Source organism: Dipodomys ordii, unplaced genomic scaffold (assembly GCF_000151885.1).
Source record: "Dipodomys ordii isolate 6190 unplaced genomic scaffold, Dord_2.0 Scaffold33, whole genome shotgun sequence".
In the NCBI taxonomy this organism is placed as follows: Eukaryota; Metazoa; Chordata; class Mammalia; order Rodentia; family Heteromyidae; genus Dipodomys; species Dipodomys ordii.
The window spans coordinates 3505645-3515271 of NW_012267249.1; the positions used below are offsets into that span (position 1 = coordinate 3505645).

The 9627-nt window shown below is 51.1% G+C and overlaps 1 protein-coding gene across 2 annotated transcripts in view; it reads right to left on the minus strand.

The window, feature by feature from the left end:
* The window catches only part of Hivep3 (human immunodeficiency virus type I enhancer binding protein 3), a 39994-nt gene extending 33588 nt beyond the window's left edge, over positions 1–6406 (minus strand). For both annotated transcript variants that reach the window (XM_013016749.1, XM_013016747.1), the window contains exon 1: positions 1025–6406. In XM_013016749.1, coding sequence (XP_012872203.1) covers positions 1025–6076 — 5052 coding nt within the window. In that variant the 5' untranslated portion in view covers positions 6077–6406. The remainder of the gene's footprint in view (positions 1–1024) is intronic.
* Positions 6407–9627: the final 3221 nt, after the last annotated feature.

Here is a 9627-nt window from a genome sequence, read left to right on the forward strand (position 1 = left end):
CTGAGCTTTTTTTTTTCTCTAGGCTAACACTCTATCACTTGAGCCACAGTCCCATTTTTGGCTTTTTTGCTATTTAATTGGAGATAAGAGTCTCATGGACTTTCTTTCCTGAGCTGGCTTCAAACCACGATCCTCAAACCTCACCCTCCTGAGTAGCTAGAATTATAGGCATGAGCCACCAGTACCCAGCTGTTATCCCTGTTTTAAAGTGAAGAAACCACAGCACAGAGGAGAAGTAACTAGTGGGATTCAAACCGTGGCAATTTGACGCTGGAGTGCTCATTGATAATTTCCTTTTGAAGGTTCTGGGCTTGTCAAAATGAACAAGGAGAAAAACAAAAGAATGAGCATGTGGCAGCAAAGTGGACTCTCACACAACTTGGGTTTCTCTAGGGCTGAGACACAGAGAAAAGTATAAAGTCAAACGCAAATGTGCTAGGATGGCCTAGACCTGTAAGAAGATGGTTGGAAAAATCTTTGAGGTGCTTAGATTAAGTAAAGGATGTTTTCAGAACAATTAACAAAGAATGGAAGCCACAGAATGACAACTGCCAGCTCCATGTAACAGAGAATTTTCTTAAAGCATTATTCAAAGATGGGTTGGGTTGAACCAGGAGGTGATGAGCTCTCTGGAACCGGAGATATGCAAGCAGAGGCCAGAGAAAGTATAACTGTAGAAAGGCCTCAACTTGTTAACCATGAAGTTAAAGTAATGTATTAGCCCGGTATACTTTTGGAAGGAGATGTGGAAAAGTTAGAAGATTTTAGCTCATTTTATGAAAGTAGCATTATAAACCATCACTTTATTGGCCACAATTGCAATGTTGTCTATTCCAATAAATCAAAGGACACACTGGTAAAGAAACCCAAAAAGCATGCTTCCTTGCAGTCACAGTTGTCAGGGCGAAAATTTGTCTCCTTCGGCTGGTTCTAGTTCTACAAATGTAACCTGAAGACCATGTGGCCTTAAAAGCCCATCAAGGGCTTTGGCATTCAGTGTTAAGAAGAACAAAGCTGAACTCACCTCTGTCATGCGTGGCTTGTGAGAGCTGGCTGGTACGAGCCTTCCTGACTCAGGATGTGGAGCTGTGGCCATGGTGTATGTCTCTTTGCTCACCTTCTGCTTAGACCTCAGGAGGGACAAAGCAGCTTTAGTGGAAACCCCTGGAAGGTTGGGGTTGTACAAACTTATGCACCAACCAGCGTAAACAGAGGACCTCCTATCTGCATGCTGGATGTGATTTGGCTTAATATAGTTTAGATAGCACCAACTGACATTAGTGGTCGTGTGGAGGCTGGGGAACTGAAGTACCTTCTTTGAGTCCGTACCTTCTTGTGACTTGGCTGTTCTGGAGGATATTTCTGACAGAGACAGAGAGCTGGGAGGTGCCAAGGGAGGGAGGTCGAGCTGTTCCTTGGAATCTTCTTGCTTCATGCTTAGTGGGCAAAGCCCTCTTCGGTGAGGTTTTCCAGATGACTGGGCATAGTCCTTCAAAGCTTCTGAGCTTGAGGCTGTCCCATGGGGCAATGTGGGATGATGAGAGAGAGGAGGAACTTCTGGGTCTGATGGATCAGAGGACAGGCTGGACAATGCTTCTGGCTCTCTCCTGCCCAGGCCCTGGCTGACTTGGTGGGATTTCTCTGGCCTCTTGCCATCCTCAGGGCTGGTCAGCACTACACTGCATGGTTTCACCAGCTCTAGTTTCTCGTGGACCTTGGAAGCCTCCTCTTCCTTTACCCTTTTCTGCTGCTGGGTTTCCATGGTGAGCTCAAGGCTGCCAGCTGGGGAGAGAACGCGCTTGCTTCCCCCAGCTGTTGATGAGCTTCCCTCCAGGCTCGAGACCCCCTCCGAGGAGGAGGAGGTGCCTTTTCTTTCAGGGAATGCCGCAGGTACTCTCAGGTATGGAGTCTGGAAACTTCTGCTTTGCTCTTCGCTTAGCCCAGATGGTCCGAGCCTGGTGTCGTACACGTCTGTTCCGCACACAGCCGTCCCTGCGGCTGGCAGCTCCTCACACTTGGGAAGACCCACGCTTACTGAGCTGCCTGGGGACTGGGTCACTAAGGTCTGAGAAAGAGTGGTGTACATTGCACGCCCATAGGACGGCATGTTGGTCTGGATTCGGACAGGCACCACCAGGGACGCCCCGGAGTCCACACAAGCAGGCAGAGCGGGTGGAAGGGCCGCGGTGGGCTCTGGGGAGCTGGTCAGAGGAGCCACAGGGGGCAGCCGGATGTTGCTGCTGAACTCAGTGCTGCTGGAGGGGCCAGAAGGTCCTGTTGCCAGTGGGGCCGGGCTAGTTTTGATTGGGGGCAGATGGCTTTCCACCTCCCCAGGGAGCTGCAGTGCAAACGGGGACGGCACAGGCAGGTAAAACCCGGAAGAGAGTGCGGAGGAAGCAGGGTGTGGCATGGGGAGGAATGAGGGGGGCTGTCGGAAGGGGATACTGGCCGGGTGAGGCAGAAGCTGGGGAAGATGGAGCTGGCTGGGGTGCAGGACAGTAGGTTGAAGAGGAAGCGGTGGGGCTTGAAATACAGAAGGAGGGAGTGGGGGCATGGAGTATGGGGAGGAGAGGAGGCCTGCCATGGCCTGGGTGGCCATGAAGTCTGAAGACTGTCCGGGTTCATGCTGCAGGAGATGCTGGAAGGAGAAGAGGGAGACGGGTGGGGGCAAGTATGGCTTCTCCTGCAGGGGCAGCTGGGCGACAGGGGTATGGAACACCTGCAGGGCTTCTGTGTAGGGTGGGGTGGACCCCAGTGGGGGCCTGTCCTGCACCTGGCTCTTGCTTCCTGGGTGCCCAGTGTGCGAGGTGACTGCCAAGGAGATCTGGGGCACTGAGCTTTTGGCCGAAGATTTGGAGGAAGAGGGCTGTGGCTCCTCGCTTTCCTGCCTTCCCTTAGGGGTGGCCTCTAGCTCAGCTTCTGGAGGCCGGCTCAGAGACGCCTGCCTCACCAAAAAGCATTTTCTTCTCTCAGGTGGGGCTGCTGGGGTTGGTGGAGCAGCTGGCGTTGCTGCAGCCGGGCCTGCCAAAGACAAGCTGCCGTAGTCAAAGGATTTGCTGCGTGCCTCAGTCATTTGTGTAGAATGGGACACGTTGGGGCTCTGCTCTGAGGCTGACCTCCGCATCTCTCGGGCATGCGGGTGGTGGCTGGGGACAGTCAGCATGTGGGTGCCCGTGGGTTTGGAGCGGACTTCGGATGAGGGCCCAGGGACCTCGACTTTCCCATGGTCCTCCCTGTCAAACGAGGCTGAGCGGCTGGAGCCACTCAGAGAGATACTGCTTTCCTGGCTGGGACTGCGAGACAGAGGCACAGATGACTCAAAGCTAGACTCCCCCGATGACTGGGCCATCTCTGCTAGGCGCAGCCTCTTCTTCTTGGGAGGCAGCTTCTCGGCAGGGAGCTGGGCGAGCGTCTGGCTGCGCTGGGGCCACTGAAACTCCTCTGTCTTTTCAGGTTCCTTTGGGGGTGGCTCGGGCTCTGTGTCTGGTCGGTCAGGCTCCTCACTCACCAGGATCTCAGGGACTTGAATATTGGGCTGGCGTACTAACCTAGGCTGCAGGGAGTGAGCTGGACGTCCTGGCGGGGCAGGTGGCAGGGTTGAGAACTGGGCCAAGGGCTTGTCTTCCCCTTCTAGGCCACTGGACTGCTCGAGAGGGTCGGATTTCTCAAAGGAGCTGGTATGCTGGATGACAGAAATCTCTTTGGATGTTGTTCTCCTTTCCTTCCCTGATTCTGACCCAGATCCTGGCTTGGGAGTCCTTGGCTGGAAGCTTGTGGTTCCCTCCAGTGATTTACTTGGCTCTGCTGGTGACTTGGTGGGCTCCATGGGGAGGTTCCGAGCAGTGTCAGATGGTCCAGGGCTGCTAAACTGACTTTTGGTCAACTCAAACGCGGGTGGTTCTTCCTCATCCCCAAGGCTCTTCTCTTTTCTTCTCTTCCTCAGTGGGGTGAGTTCCAAGGTGGCCCCCAGTTTATAATGCATCATCTGGGACCATGGCTCATGCTCTGCTTGACCCTTTTCAGCTTCTGGAGAGGCACGGGCACCTGCAGAGAGAGGCTTTGTGATCTGGAGCTCCGAGCAGTAGTACTTTTTATGGGCTTCGTAATTGTCCTTCTTCTTGTACCGAGCGCCACAGATGGTGCATTCATAGGTCATCCCTTTTGGCTTTGATCCCTTCTTGGTCTTTTTGGTCAGTTCACTTTCCTTGAGTTCTGGTTCCTCTGAGGGCTTGGAGGCTGCATCTTTGCTGCTTGGTCCGGGCTCCTCTGAACTGTACTCACCTCCCAAAGGTAGTTCAATGGCCGGCTGGCGCTTCAGCATCCGGGGATGGGAGGTAAACACCGGACTGCTGTGGCTTGGAGCCTGGGAATCGGTGATGTGGTCATCAAAGGAGTAGCTACCGCGGAAAGTGTGATGGGGGGTGCTGATGGTACAGGCAGCGGAAGGCATTGAGTGGCTTCTAAGCAGAGGCACAGGGGGGGTGGTGCTGGGTGGGTGCTGGAGGCTTAGTAGTGATTGTTCCGGCTTTGTCTTCTCACCGTGGGATGACAGGGGGTCCCGGTAGAGACTGGATTTAGGGGACTCCATGCTACTGCGCCTGGTCAGAGAGCTCCTCCTGGGCTTCACACTGTCAATCTCACTGGTGTCCACCACAGCCTCATTGATGGTGATGAGTTTTGTGATGTGCTCAATCACCTGTGTCCGGGGCACAGACAAAGGCACCAGGCTGGGCTTATCTTCTGCAGACAGGGGCAGCAGGGGCTGGGTGGAAGTGGCTGTCAGCATGGTGGTTCGCTGCCCGATCCTCCCACACTTGCCAAAAATGATCTCCGCATAGGACTTAGCATTGGTGTTTGGGGGACTGACTTGTTGTTCAGCACTCTCAGAGCGGGAGAAGTACCCAGATTCAGTACTGCCTTTGCTGCCCGGGCTCAGAAATGCTTGCTCATCAATTACTTTCTTCCTTTCACTCAGACGCAGGGCCAGCTTCTGCTTAATTGTGTGGGTGTCTTCGGGTTTATGGCTCAGGGGATGTTCGGATGAGGGTTCCACAAATGGGGTGGGGTCCTCCAATGATGTTGCCATGCTGGACTGGGACAGGGAGCAGCGTTCATGACTGGAACTGTGACTCCCAGAGCTGTACAAGCTGCTGGATAGAAGAGGGTGCTTAGGTCTGGGGGAGGCCTCTGTAGGGGGACCAGATGTGGTGGCAGTTTCTTCATCAGAGTCTGTGCTTTCTCCCTCGGTGGGTTCCTCAAATTCCTCCCCAGGGATCCTCTCCATCTCCAACCCCGGAGGATACAGCTCACTGCCAGAACCTGACGCCAGGCCCGCTTTGATGCGATGGGCATGAGACTTCCTGTGCTTGTAGAGGTTGCTCTTGGTCTTAAAGGAGAAGCCGCAGGGGCCGCAGGGGTAGGGCCTCTCGCCTGTGTGTGAGCGGATGTGTTTCTGTAGCACACTGGGCTTGGCGCAGGGCCGGCTGCAGTACTGGCAGATGTACTTGCCTGGTTTCTGGGGTTTCCTCTCTTTCTTGTGGGCTTCTTCTGTAGTCTTCAGGGTGACCTGGGAAGGTCTGGGTACAAAGACCTTGGGGATGCCAGGTAGTTCCTCAGGGGGAAGGATGGAGGCATGGGAAGGGAGGAGCTGGCTCTGTGGATGGAGCCCAGGAGTCACAAAGGAACCTGAAGGGCCAGGTCTCATGGGGTCGACCAGTTGCCACGTAGACCCTTCTAGGAGATGCTCAGGTTTTCCGGGTGACAGGAACGCTGGTGTCAGGGGGTGCTGTGGAAGCTGAGAGATGTGGACAGAGGCCTCGATGGAGGGCCTTCTGGGGGGCTTTTGCTGTTGGCCCATTTTCTCCTGAGAGCCTTCTCTAAGAACTGATGAGGGGCCCGGAAAGGGCTGCGGGGCTAGGAGCTCTTGGGAGGTGCTCTCCTGGGTGGCAGATGTGCTACTGCTTGCGTAGGGGGTGCTGGAGGAGACACTGGTCTGAACAGCTTCTCCTTTAGTCAGCCGCTTCCGGGGACTTCCCTCCACCTTCTTGGTACCCTTGACACTTTGTTCAGGATCCATGACCTTCCTGGAGACTTCAGATGCTATTTAGGGAGGGTTGGGGGATGCTGCATTTATGAAGAATCTGAGTGTCCCAAGGAGCTATCCAGCTTTGACCACATGGGTCAAGAGCTGTGGAAGCCGACCCTAAGACGGCTTTTGGATTTTTCTTTTTCTTTCTTCTTCTTCTTTTTTTTTTTTTTGCAAGTGTCACTGGCTGAAAGTAGATTCAGAGCAGGTCATCAGGGCCCAAGCCATTTGTAATCAGTGAGGCATGGCCCTTGACTTCACAGACAGAAAGCATGACAGTGCTTCCTGCCCATATGTCTGTCATGAAAACAGCATGGAGGATGTCAGTAGTGCCATTGTATCATGTCCTTTAGCAGTGACAAGTGGCCCCCACAAGTCCCCTGTGTACTATGCAAATGGCTGAAGGTTGGGGACCTCTGTGTCCATGGCCCAGGCATCCCTTGGCCCAGCTCAGGAGATGTCACACTGGATGCTGGTGGAGGCTCCGTCCTGGCCTCTTTACTTTAGTTCCACATTGGAAATCAACGAATGGCCCAGAAGGAGAAATCACACTCTTCTATAAGACAAGAACACACACAAAGACACATACATACAAGACAGAGAGGGCAGTTACTATGACACATCATCCATGGTCTGGTCAGCTGGGACTCAGAATCAAAGCTGAATGAGACCCCCTCCCCCCAAATGGTTACCAAGAGAAAGCTGTGGTATCCCTAGCTCCTCATGCCCAAGCATTGCTCATTCTGCCCTCACCCACCTAACAATGAGTGCTTGTGTGTGTATGTATGAGTATGTGCTAGTCCTGTTTGAACTCAGGATCTGGGTGATGTCCTTGAGCTTTTTTGTTCAAGGCTATGCTCTACCATTTAAGCCACACCTCCAAATCTGGCTTTCTGGTGGCTAACTGGAGACAAGAGTCTCATGGATTTTTCTACCCGGGCTTCTTTGAACCATGATCCCCAGATCTCAGCCTCCTGAATAGTTAGGATTACAAGTATGAGCTATAGGTGCCTGGTATGTGCTTGTGTTTCTGACACTGGCTGTATGGGGTATTGGGAGCTGGAGGCAGGGCAGGCTCTGGGACTGCAGGACAATTAAGTCAGGAGGTCTAAGCTCTCCTTCCTACTCTGTAACCCATTCTGTGGGAGTTCTAGCTCATCTAGCCTCTACTACCTCACCTGTAAAATGAGTAATAGCAATTTTAGCCTCCCCTGCACTTGGTGGCCACATTGGTATTGGACAAGGTAATGAATGTGGATGTGGTGGATGAACTACAGTTGGGTCTGGTCCAGAGCAGGGGAAATGTTCGTGAGTGTTCAGGATGAGCTCAAGGGGTATATTATTCTCCATTGATCTTTCTCATTGTGGATTTTAAAGTGCCCACAAGGGACATGGTTCATCTTGTGTCCCCCTTGCTAACTCGGTCCTCAGCCTGTGTTTCAGGGAAAGCTGTAAACTATGCCATAGCCTTGGAGGACTCGCACTCCAACCTGGCTGTGACCATCACACTGATCCAACAGTTCAGGAAGATCCTTCCAGAGGGTTCCTCCAGCTTTGCAGCTTTTTCTTGTTCCGTTAGGGCTCCAGGGAGGTATTGGAAGGTGCTCAGGAGATGGCACCTTGCCAAGAGTGGGAACAAAGCTGGTCTGCTGGTCGGAGTGGACCCTCTCTGCAGATGCATGCACTGCATTCTCTTTGGGTGGCCCAGACTTTCTAGGCTGGAGGCTTTTTCAGGGCCTTTCTCCCCAGGGGCAGGATCAAATTTCAAATTTGTATGTCACTATGATTGACTTCCTAGTTCAGGCCTACAGACAGAAAATGACCAACCTGACCCAAGCCTCTAAGTTAATTTGTCCCTCTGCCCTTTCTCCAGTGTCTTTCCCACCCCAGGTGAGGTCCTGAAGGACTTGGCCAGTGTTTCTGGGTTTCTCTCTTCTGTGTTTCCCAACCCTGATATTTTGACTCCTGGCTCCATTTCTATCCTTGTCTTGCTTTTCAATGGTTTTCTGGCACAGACTTGAACAGTTTGCTCATTTCACTTCTAGGGTCTTTGAAAATGAACAAGTCTGTAAGAGTCAAAGGGCAGGATCTCAGACCTCATGATATGCTGTGGAAGAACAGATGATTCCATCTTTTAGCTAAAAATTATACCCTGCAAGTTCATTCCTTTTTGTTTTTGTAAATCTGGGTTCACAAAGAATTCAAGATAATTATAACATAAATAAAATCAGGAAAGCACCTTCTGCTTCCAAAGTTGGGCCCACATGGCTGGAACTTAAAAGCAGACACCCAGAGGACATTCCCAGGGGATATGGGAGCTGGCCTCCATTGGGCAGGCAATGCCACTAGTCCTGGCAGGGAGCCAGCTGCAATCTGTCTCAGACTCCAGGCTGAGGATCCTGGGATACCGGCCAAGTGAGATAAGGCCAAGACAAGACGGGGATAGGGGCCCTGTGGCCAGGTTGCTGCTATGTCAATGTAACCCCAGATTTGTGGGGCTTAACACAGTTCTTTGCTTATAATTTGTGTACTTACACATATGCCCCAATAGCTCAAGGCCAGTCAAAAACCTGACTGACTATAATAATTACACACTGATCTCAAAATGCCAAGGAAGCAAACTTGCTTCCAGCTTCAGTAGCTGGGGACCTAGAGCTCAAGGCCATAGGCTATATGGTGAGATAAGAAGAGCAGATGATAGTATGATTGAAGCACAGACTCCTGTCATCAGGAGAGAAATATACTGGCTTCTGTTGAAGCCACAGTTTATTAGCCTATTTTGGAACAAATACACCAGCTCACACTGGGGGCCATTCCTGGAGGACTGAAAATGGTTTGATTGTCTGCTTATCACACCCTATTCCCCTCCCTCAATCCATACTGGTGTTTGAACTAAGGGCCCCACCTAAGCAACAGTTTCGGCCCTTCCTTTATTTTTTGTAGGGTCTTGTGCTTTTGCCTGTAGCTGGCCTGGGAGTGAGTCTCTAACCTCCACTGCCAGGGTAGCTTGGATTACACATATGAACCACTAGGTTAGCTTATTTGTTAATGAGATAGTGTCTTGCTAATTTTTTGCCCAGGCTGGCCTCAAACCATAATTCTTTTATCTTTGCCTCCTAAGTAGCTGGGACTGTAGGTATGAGCCACTGCACCTGGCTAACATCTTTATTTCTTGATTCTAGTAAATCTTATCAGTTTCTTATAACTGTATTAAACAACTATTTCATTCAGGGGATTTTTTTATATATTTTGTTTATGTTTCTAAACAAAAAAATTAATGGATTAAATTTTTTATTGCCTTATGTAAACTTTTCATATTGGATATATCAATATTTTTTATCTAGGCTCCCAATATTTTCTCAATATCTCTCATTAGCATATTGGCTATACAGAATGATTTTTGTTTCAACTGGACTACCATTCTTCCCTTTTATAACTATAGATTTAATGGCCAAGTTTATGCTCTAGCATGCCACCCAAATGTCCTTAATGATTCATTTTGTCTGGCTCTTCCTTTGTGAAGAACTGTCTATAGCTCCACA